At 42.1% G+C, this 21,524-nt stretch overlaps 1 protein-coding gene across 5 annotated transcripts in view; it reads left to right on the top strand.

Annotated features, from left to right (window-relative positions):
* Positions 1–21,524, top strand: part of ankrd6b (ankyrin repeat domain 6b) — a 242,028-nt gene that overhangs the window by 211,929 nt on the left and 8,575 nt on the right. For all 5 annotated transcript variants that reach the window (XM_068026535.1, XM_068026559.1, XM_068026550.1 and 2 more), the window contains 7 exons: positions 3,872–3,970; positions 4,554–4,631; positions 5,982–6,086; positions 9,675–9,809; positions 11,430–11,618; positions 16,328–16,480; positions 20,110–20,223. In XM_068026535.1, coding sequence (XP_067882636.1) covers positions 3,872–3,970; positions 4,554–4,631; positions 5,982–6,086; positions 9,675–9,809; positions 11,430–11,618; positions 16,328–16,480; positions 20,110–20,223 — 873 coding nt within the window. The remainder of the gene's footprint in view (positions 1–3,871; positions 3,971–4,553; positions 4,632–5,981; positions 6,087–9,674; positions 9,810–11,429; positions 11,619–16,327; positions 16,481–20,109; positions 20,224–21,524) is intronic.

Below are 21,524 nucleotides of genomic sequence, written 5' to 3'. Positions count from 1 at the left end.
ATACCCTGTACTGTGGATGTATATTATTCTGTCCCTCATACCCTGTACTGTGGATGTAAATTATTCTGTCCCTCATACCCTGTACTGTGGATGTAAATTATTCCGTCCCTCATACCCTGTACTGTGGATGTAAATTATTCTGTCCCTCATACCCTGTACTGTGGATGTAAATTATTCTGTCCCTCATACCCTGTACTGTGGATGTATATTATTCCGTCCCTCATACCCAGTACTGTGGATGTATATTATTCCGTCCCTCATACCCAGTACTGTGGATGTAAATTATTCCGTCCCTCATACCCTGTACTGTGGATGTAAATTATTCCGTCCCTCATACCCAGTACTGTGGATGTATATTATTCCGTCCCTCATACCCAGTACTGTGGATGTAAATTATTCCGTCCCTCATACCCTGTACTGTGGATGTAAATTATTCCGTCCCTCATACCCAGTACTGTGGATGTAAATTATTCCGTCCCTCATACCCTGTACTGTGGATGTATATTATTCCGTCCCTCATACCCAGTACTGTGGATGTATATTATTCCGTCCCTCATACCCAGTACTGTGGATGTATATTATTCCGTCCCTCATACCCTGTACTGTGGATGTATATTATTCCGTCCCTCATACCCTGTACTGTGGATGTAAATTATTCCGTCCCTCATACCCTGTACTGTGGATGTATATTATTCCGTCCCTCATACCCAGTACTGTGGATGTATATTATTCCGTCCCTCATACCCAGTACTGTGGATGTATATTATTCCGTCCCTCATACCCAGTACTGTGGATGTATATTATTCCGTCCCTCATACCCTGTACTGTGGATGTATATTATTCCGTCCCTCATACCCTGTACTGTGGATGTAAATTATTCCGTCCCTCATACCCAGTACTGTGGATGTATATTATTCTGTCCCTCATACCCTGTACTGTGGATGTATATTATTCCGTCCCTCATACCCAGTACTGTGGATGTATATTATTCCGTCCCTCATACCCTGTACTGTGGATGTAAATTATTCTGTCCCTCATACCCTGTACTGTGGATGTAAATTATTCTGTCCCTCATACCCTGTACTGTGGATGTAAATTATTCCGTCCCTCATACCCTGTACTGTGGATGTATATTATTCTGTCCCTCATACCCTGTACTGTGGATGTATATTATTCCGTCCCTCATACCCAGTACTGTGGATGTATATTATTCCGTCCCTCATACCCTGTACTGTGGATGTATATTATTCCGTCCCTCATACCCAGTACTGTGGATGTATATTATTCCGTCCCTCATACCCTGTACTGTGGATGTAAATTATTCTGTCCCTCATACCCTGTACTGTGGATGTAAATTATTCCGTCCCTCATACCCTGTACTGTGGATGTATATTATTCTGTCCCTCATACCCTGTACTGTGGATGTATATTATTCCGTCCCTCATACCCAGTACTGTGGATGTATATTATTCCGTCCCTCATACCCTGTACTGTGGATGTATATTATTCCGTCCCTCATACCCTGTACTGTGGATGTATATTATTCCGTCCCTCATACCCAGTACTGTGGATGTATATTATTCCGTCCCTCATACCCAGTACTGTGGATGTAAATTATTCTGTCCCTCATACCCTGTACTGTGGATGTATATTATTCTGTCCCTCATACCCTGTACTGTGGATGTAAATTATTCTGTCCCTCATACCCTGTACTGTGGATGTATATTATTCTGTCCCTCATACCCTGTACTGTGGATGTAAATTATTCTGTCCCTCATACCCTGTACTGTGGATGTAAATTATTCTAATTTATCTTTTATTAGAAGTGTGACATGTAAACACATTGATAGGCTATAAATATTAAGATGATACATTTGGTAAATGAGATATACAGCTCATTATAGATGTGGACAAAAAGCAATGCCAACGCACAAAGACTAAAGTGTATTTAATTGTTATGAAATACTTTTTAAAATTAAATACAAAGGAAGTATCACATGGGGGGGAATTTTATGCTCTCCCTGCGATGGGTTTGGAGGCAGAGGGAGCATAAAATCAGGTGGGATTGTGCGGTGGGGTGGGTGGGGGGCGCGGGGGATTCCCTGCCACCTTCCGCCTCCACCAAAAATGAAGTCCAGGGCGGGAAGACTTTGGACGACCTTCCTGCCCTTCTGTCAATTGAGGCCCTTAAGGGCCTCACCCCACGGCAACAATTAGCCATGCGGCAGGCAGCCCTGTCACTGCAGGGAAAACACAGCACGAAAATTCATGCAGGCTGCTTGCTGGCTCCGGTGGGGGGGTGGGGGGGCCTTGAGAGCTACCCCCCTGCCATTGCTACCAATCACCCCCCCCCCCAGACTCCCCTTACCCATGACTCCGACCCCTTCACCCTGACCTACATGTGGACTTGGTCCAGCGCCACTCCTGGGCCTCGGATAGGTGCTCTGCCGGCAGTAGCCACTGCCTCCGTGGTGGCGCTGCTCAGTGAAAGAGCTGCCGGCTTCTGTTTGGCCGGTAGTTCTCAGAGGATGGGACTTCCGTCGCCGCGGTCATTGATCCCGTGGAAGGCCCACCGCTGCCCTCTTCAGTGAATTGGCATTAGATTCGGCGGGCCTCCCACAGAAGAGGCGTCATGGGTTCCTCAGTGTCACTTTTGTCCGGACATCAAGACCCGCCGTTGCCCGGATAAACTCCCGGCCGTGAAGTTTAGCATTCTATGTGTGTGCTGTGTACAAAAATCTGATGCTTTCAAATATCAATTCAGATTTTTTTTCGGGAGGCAACTGATTTTCAATCCAAATTAATCTCCGCTGCAATTGTGTGCTGATGTCAATCCAAGACATGAAATGATGAACTTCAATGTCATCAGGTGCAATGCACATCTGCATTCCTCTGCCATTTGTTCATTCACAGCACCTAGATTTCCCAATTGCGGCTAATTTAATGTCAACTTAATCCCATTTATTTTAAACAGTTTAACACTGGCATTAACATAAGTGAGTCGAAGAGACTTAGCAGTTGGCAGGAAAAAAGACAGAAGCGCAAGGGGAGAGCCAACTGTGTAACAGCCCCGACAAACAATTTTTTCTGCAGAACCTGTGGAAGAGTCTGTCACTCTAATATTGGCCTTTATAGCCACTCCAGGCGCTGCTCCACAAACCACTGACCACCTCCAGGCGCTTACCCATTGTCTCTCAAGACAAGGAGGCCAAAGAAGAACATAATACAAACCAGAAAATCTAAGCTAGTGTGTTCTTTATGGAAAAGAGGATGGGAAATATGTCACACATTTGAGAAACTGGTTAAAAAACAAATTCACCTTCAAAGGTACAAGATTCTTCGCCTTTAACTATTGTGTTGTCTTATATTGGATATGTCGAGTGCTCAGCAATCAGCTGCTCCAGGTAGAATCTTGTAAGGAGTGTATCCTGGGAACTTTCAGGCATGCAGCATGTCTGCTCTTTTATATCTTTTGATATTCAGAAGAATTTTTCTTTCCCAGCCACTAAAATGAATGCACACCTGTGATTTCCCAAGCTGCATTTCCTACGAGTTCCCCTCCCCTCTGGAAGCCCTGCATCATGAAATCACCCCCTAGCTGTATATCTATGTCAGTATACCAGTAATACTTCTGAATTTCTCTGACCTCCCCTGCTTTTCTGCTACTTAAAAAGTACTGCAGTAATCTCCTTACTGGTTTCATTCCCTTGCTGCTTATCACCTCCCCAGTTGTCAAATCTACACTGACTTGAAAATTATTTACAACTTCTCAAACTGGCCCTACACTGACCAGTAGATCTTTGAATGGTACTCTTATCAATTCCATCTTATAACAGGATAGAAAATGTTCTGACCTGATCTCTCCTCACAGGCTGGAGATTCTCCATTACATATTGCTGCGGCTCTCAACCACAAAAAAATAGCCAGACTTCTATTAGAAGCCGGGGCTGATGGAAACATCGTCAATAATGTAAGTAGGTTTCATGTTATTACTAATGAAGTCCATAGACAATTAAATTGCAATATTCCCTGAATACCATTATAATCAATCAATTAAAATTATTAAAATTTAATTAGATTTAATGCACAAGTTTGAATGAAGCAAGTGAAAATAAGCTTTATGGGGCAATTAGTCAACCTGCATCTAAGCTTTATCCCAAAACAATTTATTTGGTATGAGTAGGTATATTATTGATTTTTGGTTATTTTATCGGCTGTGCGAAAGCAGATATTATGCATGATAAAAGTAGGAATTGAGGAATCATTTGAGCACTAGTTAGCTAGCACAACTTACTAATTGTCATAGTGAATGCTCAGGTTTGTTTTACAACACAATAAAGGACTTCAATTAAAGTAAATCAGTTGACTGCATTTCATACGTTTTGTGCCTGGTCTGGCATAAAATACAATGGGTAGTTCATTATAATCATAATAATCCACGTGTTCTTATTGTTCTGCTAGTGTGTTGCATTATAGAAACTAATACAAGTCATGTTGAGTACTCCGACCTTAACTGCATCTAGAAACTATTTTCCTCTTGATTCTTTCTGTAGGCAGGTCTGAGCCCTCTGGAAGCAGCTAGAGAGAATAATAGCCCTGAAGTGGCCCTTCTTCTCACTAAGGCACCACAGGTAAGGGCTTGTGGTAGTACCAAGAGCCGTGATTACATATGAGAGCCATGTTGAATAGTGGAGGTGGATTAATATTCTGCTGCTTTACTTAGTTATTTTTGCAGCGAGTATTTATGTAGAACTATAAACAGATTAAAAGAGTGGACTGGAATCACTTTAAAGTAATTCACTGCATATAAAGCACTTCATTCAATATAAATATATAAAGACATGTTGTTGAAGCTTTTTGTCTTGCATTCATGAGGACAAACCACCAGAATACCAATGATCTCATTGAATGGCGGAGCAGGGTCGAGGGGCCGGACGGCCTACTCCTGCTCCTAGTTCTTATGTTCTTAAAGGAAAACAAAAGCTTTATACTGTATGAGAAGAGAGTGCTGATTGGTTAGCAAGTGAACTCTGATTGGTAGAGGCATTGCCATGGAGAATGCACCAGTTTATGGTGACTGACAGTTAACTGCCACATTTTGTTTGAAGTTTAAACCAGGCAACTTGACTCTTGATTGGTCAAGGCATTGCCCTGAGGAATGAACCAGTGAATGGCAGTCACTTATTTTGTTTAACTGAAACAGTATAAAGTTGTTGGTTTTCCTTTACAGTGGTATTCTTGCGGTTTGTCCTGATGAGTGCAAGATGAAAAGCTTCGACAACATGTCTCTATTTTCAGCAGTACTCAAGTTTTGTATTACCAAATGACTATAAATATATAAATGCACATTCATTCTTTCACACTAAACTCGTTCTCGAGGCGGCCAACATCTCCAGCATATACACCCTACTGAGCCAGCGGCGCTTGAGATGGCTTGGCCATGTGAGCCGCATGGAAGATGGCAGGATCCCCAAGGACACATTGTACAGCGAGCTCATAACTAGTATCAAATCCATCGGCCATCCATGTCTCCACTTTAAAGATGTCTGCAAATGCGACATGAAGTCCTGTGACATTGATCACAAGTCGTGTGAGTCAGTTGCCAGCAATCGCCAGAGCTGGCGGGCAGCCATAAAGGCGGGGCTAAAGTGTGGCGAGTTGAAGAGACTTCGCAGTTGGCAGGAAAAAAGACAGAAGCGCAAGGGGAGAGCCAACTGTGTAACAGCCCCAACAACCAATCTTATCTGTAGCACCTATGGAAGAGTCTGTCACTCTAGAATTGGCCTTTATAGCCTCCAAGCGCTGCTTCACAATCCACTGACCACCTGTAGGCCCTTACCCATTGTCTCCCGAGACAAGGAGGCCAAAGAGAGAGAGAGACATTCATTCTTTGTAACTGCTAGCTGATATGCAATAATTCATTGATAGGCTTTTAACTTTGTGGTGATGTCATTAGATAAGTAATTTTTTTATATTACTAGGTTCTCAGTTTCTGTCGTGGGAGAAGCCTGAGGAAGAAGAGGGAGAAACTGAAGGAAGAACGAAGAGCCCAGTCCGTACCTCGTGACGAATTGATCCAGAGTAAGGTAAATAAATAATCTTTTTATAGTATCTGTCTGATGAACAGAGTTTGGGATGTGGCTAATTGCATAGTACGTTGATTCAAGTGATTCAAGCTGAGTTAGTTGATCTAAACTGGGATAGCTGTGGAGAAGGGTTTGTCTATGATAATAAAAACAAGAAATGCTGGAACCACTCAGCAGCTCTGGCAGCATCTGTGGAAAGAGAAGCAGAGTTAACGTTTCGGGTCAGGGTCACTGACCCGAAACGTTAACTCTGCTTCTCTTTCCACAGATGCTGCCAGACCTGCTGAGTGGTTCCAGCATTTCTTGTTTTTATTTCAGATTTCCAGCATCCGCAGTATTTTGCTTTTATTTTAGGGTTTGTCTATGATTGGCCTTAGCTGGAAAGGGGCAAATTAGTCAGTGTTCCCACCTTATCGCTCCATGGTGACCTTTTCTGGATAGTTCAAGTTAGTGTAGGATTTGGCCTGTGATGTTCCTACTATGAAGTAACCTCCTGGAGCTCACTGACTGATGTGCATGAAGAATAGCAACGGGCAAGGTGCTTGAGGGCTGTTGGTGTAGTGGAACTGTGTAGCCTAGTATAAGTCTGTACCTTCAGAAGAGGAAGGTACAAAATTATGGGGTGGTGGTGGTGGAGATAGGAGGAAAAATACTGATTAATGCAGTGTTAATAATTAGCATACAATATTTAATTGAAATCTGACTCTGGCAGGCTTGATCAGTTAAGGTTTGATATGGAAAATCAAAGTCATTGAGGAGACCTTAAGTTTGGCTTTGACCTTAATTAAATTTTGATAACGATTGAATGTTTGACAGGGCAATTTGTCACAATGAAATCTGTATGTTCATCTCAAACAAGTATTTGAAAAGCTGTTGTGCACTGTTGTGCTAATCAGTATGATTAGCTGTGGAGTAACAGTGTGACTGGATCTGTCTACAAGCTTGCAAACTCTTTGGTGGTTGTTGTGGAAATCCTCTGATTGACGATTTAGGTTAACAAAGTGATTCCTGACAACACAGCCAGCCACTGACGTCATCAGGCTGCGCCAGGGTGCGCACGTGCGCAGACATTCTCCTGCTCTCTGCGCGTGTGCTGCGTTCCGACTTGCCAGGACTGGTTTGCGCATGCGCCAATGACATCATCGCGTGACGTGTGCATCTTCAGGCAATGCCCCGGTCGGCCTCTGCGCATGCGCCTTACGCGTACAGCAATGCAACACTAACGGGTATTCACCCATGCGTCAAGCTCCGCTCCCCCCCACCACACACCACCCCCCCCAGCTGCTCTCTCCGGCCGCTCCGCTCCCCCCCACTCCCCGCTCTCTCCGGCCGCTCCGCTCCCCCCCCTCACTGCTCTCTCCAGCTGCTCCGCTCCCCCACTTGCTGCTCTCTCTGGCCGCTCCGCTCCCCCCTCGCTGTTCTCTCCGGCTGCTCTGCTCCCCACCTCACTGCTCCCTCCGGCCGCTCCGCTCCCCCCCACCCCCCTCCGCTGCTCTCTCCAGCCACCCTGCTCTTTCAGCTGCTCCGCTCCTCCCCCCCCCCCCCCCCGCTGCTCTCTCCAGCCGCTCTGCTCCCCCCCCTCACTACTCTCTCCGGCGGCTCTGCTCCCCACCTCGCTGCTCTCTCCGGCCGCTCCACTCTTTCCGGCCACTCCACTGCCCACCCCCCGTCTCTGGCCGGCTCGCTCGCTCTCTCCCTCCTGCCATTGTGTGCTGCCATGTGTTTAGGTTAGGTTGCCTTCGTGTGATTATTTGAGCAGCGCCATCTTTAGTCTTGGCAGCTGCCTGAAGTCGCAGACTGTGACGTTTTCGTGGCACAGGCTGAATTTGCATATGTGCCACTGCAGCGCCACCTAGTGATAGCGTTGTCAGCAAACACAGCCTTCGGTTAAAGAGTCTGGGCTGTTGTGGTCCCAAAACAAAGATGGATTTATACCTTGGGATATATGGGTTATTTGTTCCCTGAAACTAGGAGCATTCTGATTCCATTCTGCTCTAGATTTACTGGAAATGGGCTTCATAATTTGTAGCAGTTTTGTTGTCAGCTTGCAGTAGGGGTTAACCAATCTTGACTGTAGAATTAATACCCCAATGTATGGATTATATCAGCATCAAAAAATAATTGAATGAAATCATCACATCTCACAATGTGGTGTCTGTAAACACTTCACTAAAGAAATTTATGTTCACTTTAGTAGCACTGTTGTGCTAATCAGCATGATTAGCTGTGGAGTAACAGTGTGACTGGATCTGTTTTAGTATGTTATGTTCATCAACATTTCATGTAGTGAAATTTTGCTGGTGTTGTGCTCGGTAATTGTTAAATTTGGTAATACTCAGTCAGTTCTACTCCTATCTCACTAGTTCTACTCCTATCTCACTAGTTCTACTCCTATCTCTCTCAGTGTATGTCCTGCAATAGCTTCTCCTCTTGCCTCTATGTGGCTACCTCAGGTGTGCCAGAAAGTTCCATACTTGGCCCTTTCTTTAGCTGGTCTATATCCTGCCCTTCAGTCATATCATCCATTGGCATGGGCTCAAATTTCATATGCATGGTGACAACGTCCAGCTCTATCTGTTTGCCACTATCTTTGTCTCCATGGCCACCACCTTGCTTGTCTGACTTGCTTTTCCAACATCAAGCCACAAATGACCAGGAACTTTCTCTAACATCATATCAGCAAAACCAAAATCAGAAGCTCTCGCCTGAGACTCTGATTCGATCACTTGCCAGCTCCTTGTACAGTTTCAATACTCTTTAATTCTGAGCTGAGCTTCTAACATCACATTCTTGCTTCCATGAAGACCACCTATTTCCATCCCTACAACTTTGTCAAGTTCTACTGGTGCCTCGTGCCCCCACCCCCGGATGAAATCCTCATTCTTGTCTTCATTACCTCCTGACTCTACCTCTCCAATATTGTGCTCACTTCAACTCATCCAAAATTCTGCCAACCTGCCTAACTATCCCTACTAAATCCCATTCCTCTTTCACCTGGTGCTTGCCAATTTCCATTGGCTCTCTACCCCTAAATACACAGAATTCAAGATCTAGGTCCACAAGTCTTGTCCTCCTCTACATCTACATTTATAATTCCTCCAACTCTATGTTCTAGTCCCTGCCTTTTTGTTTTTACACACCTGTTTGCATTCCTCAGACACATTGCATTCGAGCATCTTGGCCGCACATTCTGGAATGTTTTCCCTAAACTGCTGCACCTTGCTGCTATCTCCCTTCCTTCAAAAGTTGCCTAAAAACTGACTGGGTCTGACCATGCCTTCTGTCATCATCCTTCACTTTTCTCTCACTACTGCTCTAAATCTAGTTTCATCCCTGTGAAGTGCTTTGGGATGTTTTATTCCATTAAGATGCTATATAAATGCAAGTTGTTGAAATGGTCATCAATGATCGTTATTTGTCATTCTGTGGTATAGGGACAAACTTCTCCCCCTCCCCTCCAGAAGGAAAAAGTACCTATCGAATTTCCTCTATCTTTCCAATAGTCGGTTAAACCTCTCATCAGATACTAAAATATGGAGATGGAAGTGGCAATGACCTGTTCACTTACTCTTTTCTGGTATGTAACAGGGAAGTGTGTCAGTAGATGATGCCCACAGCAGTGACCAAGGACATCAGAAGAAAAAAAATGGGGAAGATTTAATCAGATTAGCTACACCAGAACAGAAGAGAAAGTGGGACAGAAAGAAAAAACAGAAGGAAAAGGTAATCTTAGTTTTTTTAAATAAGTATCATTAAGAGCAAACGAAGGTAAATTAAACAAGTACAGTCCAACAAACTGTTGCAAAAGTATCTGAATTACATAAATATGGCATTAATAATGGGTCTGTTCAATTGCCCATTAATTTATGTTGAGGGTCATTGCTTCTTAGAGAGAAGGTTACTTTCATGGTTTATTCTACAGGTCATGTTTACAGTACATACCATCAGTGAGTCTGCGTCATCCAAAATAAAACATTCAAAATGGCTACGGGATAATGTATCAAAACTCTAAAAAACAGTTTCCATCCCTTCTTAGAAGCAACTGTTTAAAATTCTGGCATTACTGCTGTTTCCAATGGCAGTCTAATCTACACATGGCATATGTTGGCAAAGTGTTTTAACTGCAGTATTTGAAGAAGAGTAGAGAGGTTCTCCCAATGTCCTGGCCAGTATTTATCTTTCAGCCAACATCACTAAAACCACAGACTATCTGTTTACTAATCTTGTTGCTATTTGTGGGACCTTGTGCACAAATTGGCTTCTGTATTTCTCTCCATTACAAGAGGGACTACACTTTAAATAGCTATGAAATGGTTATCTTTAGGTCATGAAAAGCACGTTATGTACAAGTTACCTTTTTATTTGCAAAAATAAGTAAAAGTGAGGGAGGCAAGTGAGTTTATCTGGCTCATCCTTCCATGATAGGTACAGGAGCCCATGATTATGGTGCTTCACTAGCAACCCAGAGGTTGAGTTCAAATCCCACCATGGCAAGGTGTGAAATTGAATTCAATAAATCTGGTAATTTCTGGGTTAGCACTGGAATTTGAGAGCTCGATTGTCATAAACAATCCAACTTGTTCACTAATGTCATTCAGAAAAGAGATTCTGCTACCCCTACCCGTGCCTGGTCTGGTCTACATGGGATTCCAGAACCACACTATTTGGCTGATTCCTGATGCTTCAGTAAGTACTGCTTTCCCATTCTCCCTCAAATCCCAAGAGCAAAAGTAAAATAAAAAGAAATCAATGTTTCATTCATCACTACATCCCACTGCCTCTTGAGTGGCGCCAGAACTATTTTTCCCTTCCACTAGCCTATCCAGAAGCACATTCCAGGTATTAATCACCCTTTGTGTGAAGAAGTGCTTCCTGACATCAGTGCAGAGCTTCTCTTTTCTTAGTTTGTATTTGTGTTCCTTTGTCCTTTTAAAGTTTATTTCAGAGTGTAGCAGATCTTCAAGGGCAAGTGAGTTGTGCTAGTTTAAGATGCTGAACGAATAGTTGTATTACTTAAATAATATGTTGTTCCTGTGTTGTATGATTGCCTTTAAGAGTGAAATCTCTTTAAGATCTTAGTATGCTAATGAGCTAAGTACCAGGATGTAGTCATGTGACTTGAAGCCAGAGTCACTTGCAACTGTAACATGTAGAGGCAGGTTCTGTAAATAGTTTGCTGTGTGCTGTATATAATAGTTTAGCTGTAATAAACCTGTTTGAGATCTTCACAACTGGACTCCATGCATCTCATTTATATTGCATCAGACAACATAAAGAACTCATTACACCTTGGTTTTGAGAGTAATTTTATACAAAGTTACTAAGTTTCTGACTTTTCCACAGAGTTCCGCTCTTTCTGACCCTCCTCCACTGACAGACCAGCAACCTCGACAAGACAATACACACGTCAGGAAAAGGAGAAGCAAACATTGTTGCTGTTCCCCAACTCCACAGCAAGCCCTTCTCCCTCATAATTTTCGTGCCTACCAGCTCTATACATTATACAGAAACAAGGATGGCAAAATCATGCAGGTAAACGCACAATGCTACACTGCTTTATTGTATTCCATTTTCTCACAAACAAATTGGATTATATACCAGGGAGTACTGACTACAGTGCACTAATATCACAGAATCATTACAGTGCAGAAGGAGGCCATTCGGCCCATCGTGTCCACACTGGCTCTCTGAAAAAGCAGTTCCCTCAGTTCCATACCCCTGCCTTCTTCCCATAACCCTGCACATTCTTCCTTTTCATATAATTATCTAATTCCCTTTTGACTGCTTCAGTTGAACCTGCCTCCACCACGTTCTCAGGCAGCGCATTCCAGACCTTAACCACTCGCTGTGTGAAAAAGATTTTTTGCATATCACTTTTGCTTCTCTTACCAAATACTTTAAATCTGTGCCCTCTCGTTCTCAATCCTTTCACGAGTCGGAACAGTTTCTTTCCATCTATTCTGTCCAGATCCCTTATGATTTTGAATACCTCTATCAAATCACCTCTCAGTCTTCTCCAAGGAAAGCAGCCCTAACTTCATATATATAATTGAAAGAACAAGATAATATCACAGATTCGTAGACCTAAACTTAAAGCAGTTTATCTCAATCATCCCAACTTAAAGATTAGACTAGAGTCTTGAAATAATTCCCTACTATCAATTATATTTTTTATATTATCTACAGTTTTTACTTTATGATGACCTATCATTTAGTTTTTTTTTGTGCTCACAGAAAACTCTCCTTGGGATCCAAAAGGTGAATTTTCATCTTTAGCGTACCGTTGTAAGAACTTGGTTGGGCCTCAGTGCTTATCACAGATTTGGGCATATATTGCACCTGATTTCTCTCGCACTAAATTTAGTGGGAGGAAAAACTTATGTCTCTTGTACCCAAGTTCACAATAAGTGGTTATGCCTCACCAAGCTTTTATGCTTAAGCAGTGGGGAATATACTTTATTCGTGTGTCACTGATCCATTAACATAAGAGTCACATAAGAGAGCTAAGTCTGTGACAACTTTACATAAAATTTCTGAATAAACAACTATTTTTAAAATATGATTACCAGCATTTGTCCCATTTAAAATGGTAATTTGATTATACCATAATGATCTAGGCTGGTGTATTGAACTGTGTCAAACTACAATCTAGTCTATGTGCAAACCTTCACTTCAAGCAAAGAGAAGGAATAAAGATTGAATCTGATTTTTATCTCTCTTTGTGTAATCATACTCAGATGTTAATGAATGGGTATCATTTTTCTTCCCTTCAGTAAAACTGATCAATGCCAGCGCATTAAACTCAGAATATGATCTGTACATTCTGGAATGAAGTGTAAAGGTTGCAGTAGAAACTCTTTCAATTTTTCTAATACTGTCACATTATTTATTCAGGGTGACGTCAACATGTCGGTTTTACATTAGTCTCTTTTAAAAAAAAAGAAATGCAGCCATTTTCATCCTGATGGTTTATTGCTTTTTAATATAGGACGAAAGGTTCCAAAGATGTTGCAAATGGCTCTGCCTGTGGCGCTCTCTCCTTCCTTTCTAAGGTTCACCTACTACATGGCATCAGCCTGGGTTTTGTCAGCCACACCATTGATCCTAGTTTGATATGTTCTTTGCTTTCCTGTTGCATTGTTTAACATCGCTGGTAAACTTCAAATTACTTGGTGGTTACCTTCTTCAATAGGGCAACTCTTAACTGTTTTTGGCAAGATGCTGGCCTCACATTAAAGGGCAGCTGCCAGGTTGGGATGGCATATGGTCTCTGTGCTTGGAGTGATTGTGTCGTGGTGCTCAGTACAAATGGATATTACCAGCTAAGGAGACTGGGACCAGGTCTTTGTGCCTGCCAATAAGATGGACTCGACAGTAAATGAGTCGTCAATGACTTTCTATGACTACAGGGAAATTGAAGGACTATAGTATATATCACTTCAAATTTTTGAAGACAAGTTATTTTCACTTTTTGGCATCTGTGAATGCAGCATACACTAGCTTCAATCACCTACCCAACAAAAATCCTCTCCTCCTGTGGAAGGAGAGAGAGCATATGAGCGTCTATAGCTTGGAGAGCTGATAGGAGAAAGGAAGATGCAAAACAAAATTTGGGAGTAAGATTACACGTCAGCTTTAATAATAAAGTTCTTTGTTAATATAGAATTTGTGTGCACTTGTTGATGCCTCGACAAGACTTCTGTATGAATTTAAAATGTTACAGGTGTTATGAAGGTGCTTTTGTTTTGTTAAAAATATTTTTTAAAGGAATTCATAGTTAAACTGAACAAATGTTCGACCAGTTTATTTTTGAAAAAAAAGAGCCATCAAGAGGACACTGAGGGAGCCAGATTGGCAAAAATGTTACTGGTTGTCACATGACTCAAGTTAAAGATAGAACAGAAACCCTGGTAATGGGGAAGAGCAGTGTCAAGCACCCCTTTGATTGGACAAGCCCAGCAGCAGCAGAGCACATCTGAGAGGGCAGAAAACTCACAAGTTTCCTTGTTGTGTGTCAGTGTGTTTTTCACCTTCTGGAGTGAGATAAAGTCAAGACTGCTGGAGAAGTGTAAAAAGGAGAGAAGACTACAACCCAACTTGCTTTCCAAAATCTCTGAAAGACCCTGTGAAGTCTACTGTGTCAATTCATCTCCTTTCCTGTCTCTGAAGAAAGCCTGCTGAAATTAATTCTCAACGCCACTTGAAAAGAACTGTTCTGAAGGATCTCAGTGACCTGCTCACGTGTACTCAGAAGTTAGACTGTATGACAGTTTTGGATCAATGTATCTCATCTCCCGTTTTCTTCAAAAATGAGCAAGTAATCTGCCCAGGGTTTTTATTTGTCTGTAACAGAGCTCTGAATTTATAAAAATTCCTTTTATCTTTTCAGTTAACTGGTGTATATGTGTGTGTGAGTGTGAAGGGACTAAGGTAAAAAGGGAACTTTAAAATTTAAAATCTGTGTGTTCATGTTTTACTTCATTACCGGTTAAGACTTGTTTTATAATAAACTGATATTTTTGTTGTTCAGTAAAGAAACCTGGTTAGTGTGTTCTATTCTGGGAAAAATAGAGTATATGATTGACCATATCAATAAGTGGGAAAATTTAAAATAATATATCGTGACCTGTGGAGATGTGGGACTAGAATAAACAGTGCACTCTTCCCACCTCAGTCGTAACACAGGAAAAGCTGACTGACTTGCTCATCTGTCCTGCTCTTGTCAGCTGTCTAAGCACAGAATCTGCTACTGCCTGTCATCCCTGCTTTTCCCATTGCTGCTGTTCGCACAACCTGGGGGCTTGTAGTCCCCTCACGGAGGTTGTTGCGATGGTTGGCTGTCTAACTGCAGGCTCGCTGACTGTTCTTCCTGGGTAGGGAGGTACATGCTGTCTCCTTGTGGTTTAAATGGCTCCAAGATGATATCCCTAGTGATGGAAGATGGAAATGGAGTCAGCCCTCTGTGACCTGACACTGTGATGATTGCCCTATTTCACTAATGAAATGTGGAGGGGCAGCCCTGTCACTAGGGGCTCGACCTCTTCCCACTCCACTCCAAATAACCCTGCAAGCCAATGCCCCATAAGGGGCAGAGTGGTCTGAGCTGGAATACTACCATTGCTTGGAAATTTTATGGTTTCAGCTGAATACTCTCCAGCAGTGCCCCTACACAAAATTGAGGGTCCCCAAGCTGCGGGTAAATGTTCCGATTTCAGATCAGCAGGCTGCCTCTCTATAGGGAGAGTGTACACGCCATATCAGCAAACAAAAATCATGTGGATTTGGAGACAATTAAACATGATAATGAGTTTTCGCCTACGTCAAACACCCAGCTGATCAAAAAACAGAATTGTTCACATAACTTTATCCTCACTCTTACAATGTAATGAATGTTTGTTTTAAAATTATATTTTACATACGTGTGATATAAACTAGCTGTCATTAGCAACATGATGGATATCTTCATTTGAGAAGCTGGCTTTGATTTATTTGTTCCTCATGCAGAATTTGTTTAATAACCTTTACGGAGTGTATTATATGTTGCTGCAACAACTTCCATTTATATAATAGTTTAAATAAAGCAAAATATCCCAAGTTTCCTCAGGTGGAAGTTGGGCCTGAACATTAGTAAGGAAAAAGTTAGATGAGGTGACAGAGGCATGGTCAAAACGATAGGCTTTAAGCAGTCTTTTAAAAGGTGGCGAGAACTTCATTTATGAGGGAAAAATGTTTGAAGTCTGTGTCACTCTGAGGGAAGGGAAAGCAAAGGGAGAATACATAGTACAAAAGAGCCGGAAACGGCAAAAATGGGCAAGGCAGGGCAATGGAGTGATTTGTAAATGAAGAGGAACAAGTAGCTGAAGACGGGGTATTTGATGAGCATGGCTTAGTGCAGGATAGGATGTGTGCCTTGGAGTTTTGAAGATTTGAAGTTTTATATAGATTGGAGCTCAGGAGATTGGGAAGTAAGGTATTAGAAAAGTCCAATCTGGAAATGATGATGGAATGGAACAACAGTGGAGGTTAAATTGGACCAAAGATGATTGACATTTTGAAGGTATAAGTAGGCAGTGTTAGTGGGGTTTTCTGTTACAAATTCTTCTACCTTTAAATACCTATGCATTAGAAGATTATAGTAGTAGATCTCTGATCTTTAAAGAAATGCTTTTGGTAAGGTTTTGCTTAATCAGTCATTTAAATTAGTCTTTCAGCAGATGACCTTTTGTAACTTTGTTGTTCAGGCCCCCATAAATGGTTGTCGTTGTGAGCCACTGATCAATAAACTGGAAAACCGCCTTGAAGCTACAAAGGAAGAAATAAAAGCTGAACTTGAGATTGTGCAAGGAAAATTGAACACAAAACTTGGAGAACTGGAAGGAAGAAACAAACATGAGGTAAGAGGAACGTTTTACATCCAGGCTGTCTGTATATTTTTTTTGACCTGCCAACTCAACAAAATATTTTCATTAATTATTTTTTAATTGGATAATTTAAATAGTAATGTTTGACCCAACCTGAAGTAGGGTCAAGTTCCTCGGGGCCCTGTGCTTCATCAACCATGCAATTTGGCTACAGCTTCAAAATTAATAACCACTGGATTCCCAGGGTTGAAAGCAAAGAGGCAACTGGCATTTATGATAGTGCCAGTCATTGTACAGCTGCCTGTGGTTATTTTCTACAGAACACTATAGATATGAAGTGTGGAGTGTTTTATATATAAAAGCGAAAAAGATTATTAATCCACTCAGTTCAGCGGAAATCACGTTGTACAGTTTTCTCTTTGAATTGGGATGTTCAGCATTATTTTCCTCTAAATAAAAAACTTTTTATTTGCCACGGGATGTTACTTTTGCTTCAACAGCAGAATCCCAGAACCTGCTGGGTGCACTTTCTGGAGTATTATCTCATGATTAAAGGATAAATTATGTTCCACTAATGGGATGTTCATCCTGGTGTAATATTCAGTGAGAGTGACTGTCCTTGACATCAAGGCTGCATTTGACCGAGTATGGCATCAAGGAGCCCTAGCAAAACTGGAGTCAATGGGAATCAGGGGGGAAACCCTCTGCACAAAGGAAGATAGTTGTGGTGGTTGGAGATCAACTATCTCAGTCCCAGGACATCACTGCAGGAGTTCCTCAGGGTAGTGTCCTAGGCCCAGCCATCTTCAGCTGCTTCATCAATGACCTTCCTTCAATCATAAGGTCAGAAGTGCACAATGTTCAGCACCATTCGCAACTCCTCAGATGCTGAAGCTTGGCTTGGGCTGATAAGTGGCAAGTTACATTTGTGCCACACAAGTGCCAGACAATGAGCATCTCAAACAAGAGAGAATCTAACTATCTTCCCTTGATGTTTAATGGCATTACCATCGCTGAATCTCCCACTATCAACATCCTGGGCGTTTACATTGACCAGAAACTGAACTGGACCAGCCACATAAATGCTGTGGCTACAAGAGCAGGTCGGAGGCTGGGAATTCTGTGGCGAGTAACTCACCTCCTGTCTCCCCAAATCCTGTCCACTATCTATCTACAAGGCACAAGTCAGGAGTGTGACGGAATACTCTCCACTTGCCTGGATGGGTGCAGCGCCAACAACACTCAAGAAGCTCAACACCATCCAGGACAAAGCTTCCCACTTGATTGGTACCCCATCCATCATCTTCACATTCGCTCCTTTCACCACCGATGCACAGTGGCAGCAGTGTGTACCATCTACAAGATGCAGTGCAGCAACTCACCAAGACTCCTTCAACAGCACTTTCCAAACCCACGACCTCTACCACCTAGAAGGACAAGGGCAACAGATGCACGTTCCCCTCCAAGTCACACACCATCCTGACTTGGAATTATATGGCCTTTCCTTCACTGTCGCTGGGTCAACATCTTGGAACTCCCTTCCTAACATCACTGTGGGTGTACCTACAGCCCAAGGACTGTAGTGGCTCAAGAAGGCAGCTCACCACCACCTTCTCAGGGGCAATAAATGCTGGACTAACCAGCGATGCCCACATCCTACAAACAAATAAACAATAAAGCCACTGCACCCCATTTCCCCAAAGCACTGAGAACAGCTAATGGTATGTTGTGTATTGCTATAGCTTAGCGGTGGGTGGTGTTAATGAGCCAAATCACCTGATAATCAGTTACAGCTAAATCTAGCTTATCATGCCCTAAAGATTGACATTATATAATCAGCAAGGTGTTTTTGTATGTGCACTGAAGATATCCAGCTCTACCTCACCATTTCCACCCTAGTTTCCATGCCTGTCAAGTGTTAACTGACTGCCTGCCCAACATGAAGTTATGAATGAGGGAGTAATTCTTGGAACTCAACATCAGTAGAACTGATGTCATCTTTTTTGGCTGCTGCCAAAACTCCCTGATCCGCTCTCCATCTCAGGTTATCCCACCAGATTGCAACCTTGGTGAGCTTCTATATCCAGTCTATTACTGAGACTACCAACTTTCAGCTACAAAACATTGCCCATCTTGCTCCAACCTTCTTATTCTGACTGCACACCTACTGCCATTAAAATGTACAAAGGAAGTGGAGTGGAGGGCATTTTCTTTTCACCAGATCATGTAAAAACCATATCTTTTAAATACAGACTTAACCATCAGTGGAATGACAACCTCCCTGTGATGAAGAAAGTGCCTCTTTAATTGTTTTACATTTTCCCTGACAGAGGATCTCCGAGTAAGAATACAGCTTTGGGGGAGACGGTGGCATAATGGTAATGTCACTGGACTAGTAATCCAGAGGCTCAGGCTAATGCCCTGGGGACATGGATTCAAATCCCAGCATGGTAGCTGATGGAATTTACATTCAATTAATTAATAAAAATCTGAAATAGAAAGCTATCTCAGTAATGGTGTCATGAAACTATCATTGATTGTTGAAAAAACCCATCTAGTTCACTAATGCCCTTTAGGGAAGGAAATCTGCTGTCCTTACCTGGTCTGGCCTATATGTGACTCCAGACCCATGGTTTGGTTGACTCTTAGCTGCCCTCTGAAATGGCCTAGCAAGCCACTCAGTTTAAGGTCAAGTAGGGACGGACAACAAATATCAGCTTTCTGGCAACACCCACATCCCATGAGAGAATAAAAAGGCTTGTGTTTGATATATATTTATATAGTAGTACCACCTTCTTCTGGACATTAATCTAACATATCTCTCTAGTAGCATGCTACAAATGTTATCACAGTCTGAATAAACTAATGTATTCTGTGTCAACTGTAGCTCATAGGATAGCACTTGTGCCTCTGAGTAAGAAGGTTGTGGGTTCAAGACCCACTCCAGGACTTGAGCACAAAAATGTAGGCTGACACTCCAGTGCAGTACTGATGGAGTGCTGCCCTTTTGGAGGTGTCATCTTTCAGATGAGACATTAAACCAGGGCCCATCTGTTCTCTGAGGTGGACGTAAAAGATCCCATGGCACTATTTTGAAGAAGAGCAGAGGAGTTATCCCCAATGTCATGGTCAATATTTATCCCTCAATCAACATATCACAAACAGGTTCTCTGGTCATAGTCACATTTTGGTTTGTGGGAGCTTGCTGTGCACATATTAGCTGCTATGTTTCCTACATTACAACAGTGACTACATTTCTAAAGTACTTCATTGGCTGTAAAGTGTTTTGGGATGTCCTAAGGTCATGAAAGGTGCTATATAAATGCAAGTCTTTTTTCTTTTAAATGTATTAGAATATATTTTCAAAATATGTATCATTCTAATTTTATTTTGCTCTCAACATGTATTTGTTTACATTGCTGGGATAGTAACAAAGCCATTATTGACTATTCTGTTCTCCTGCCGAACAATTACAGTAAATCCAGAACAAAACTCAACACATGAAACAGCATTAGATCTGATGCAAATGAAACCTGGCACGATGTTGTAAGATGTTTATCTGGTATAGCTGATAAAGCCAAATCGGGGGAATTAGTATTTTGTAACTTCTGTACAATTACAGGAGCTTCACTGCATACAAATGTTTTATTTTTAAAACTCAGATCAGAGTCTTGGATAAGCTAACATCTGAACGGATATCAGCAGAGCGGACAGAATGCCTACACCTTATTGACCAGCGTGCTGTGCTAGAAAGACTAGAAGGAGACAAACGCCAGGTAAAACCAAATCTCCTGATAACAAGATTGAAAAATGGGGTTTGTTTTATCTACTAAGAATCCTGGGAAAACCCTACATCGGGTTTTTTTGCTAATTAACAAAAGTTAACTTAAGTACTATGACTGATTGATTGTAAATTAGAGTTTTCACCAGATGTGATGATAATGCTTATACTGAAGTATATTTTTATTCCTGTTTGTGCTATGCCTTGATTAAAAGTGGTTGAGAGGTGACTTGGTGGAAAACTGTGGTTTGGGCCTTCAGTGACAATGTTTTTTGGTACCAAAGTTTTAGCAAGGAATCAAATAGTCAAAAAATAAACTTTAGTAGAAATCTAGCAGTGTGTGAAAACAGGTGGCCTGCTGTGTGAGAACCAGAAGTAGAATTCTGGAGGCTCAGAGAGGGCAGATAAGATAGCTGGGTACCAAAGCCACCACGGTTTCCTTGCTTTAGCAAAGCACCAATGTGGTGATAAGGTGCTGAGAGTAGAAAAAAACATTTTTTATTCATTCATGGGATGTGGGTTTATGTTGGTGACTGACAGTTAACTGTCAAGCTTTGTTTGACTCTCAAGGCAATGCCCTCAAGAATGAACCAGCGAATGGCTGTCACTTGTTTAGCTGAAACAGGCACAAAATGTGTACATGTTATTTCTGTCTGCAAGGAACAGGGCCCTGTGTATTAATATATATAATAATATATATACGTGCAAACGCATCACACTGCGAGCCCAACTGACAACCTTAAATTGGTTGTCAGCGTAATTCTTAGCACACTGAGGATTATTTAGCAAACGTTGTCCAATCATGGAATCATATCTAATGTTGGACACTGTGTTTTGAGTTTGCAAGCACGGGCTGTTTGGGTACGGTCTGTACCTTGCCCGTTGCGAACAGCGGAAGGGACATGTTGTTTGATACAATCCGCCAGTCTTTGGGATGTGCAGCCTATAAACCCAGCATCACACTGGCATTGAAATTCATAATCACGTTACTCATTTGGGTGATAGGCAGAACTTCTTTTTGGCTTGACGGCAACATCCTGTTAGTGGCAAACACCACACATGTTGCTACTGCATAGTAACAGCGTGAAACAGCTAGCTTCACCTGTTGTACAAATTTTTTTTGCGATACATTACCCTTCCAGGGTAATCTGAGGTAGACTGAGCACTTTTCAGGGCTGAAAATGATGGCCTTAGGCCCATTCATAAGTTTGTGCGATATAGTGAGAAATGATCTGATTTAGGTAGCCATTGTCATGCAGGATGCCTTCGATTCATCGTATTTCAGCATCAAGCTTG

The sequence above is a fragment of the Heterodontus francisci genome, chromosome 3, assembly GCF_036365525.1.
Source record: "Heterodontus francisci isolate sHetFra1 chromosome 3, sHetFra1.hap1, whole genome shotgun sequence".
NCBI classification, from domain to species: domain Eukaryota; kingdom Metazoa; phylum Chordata; class Chondrichthyes; order Heterodontiformes; family Heterodontidae; genus Heterodontus; species Heterodontus francisci.
Note: the sequence above shows the minus strand (reverse complement) of the source record. Positions and strands in the feature narration are given on the sequence as shown.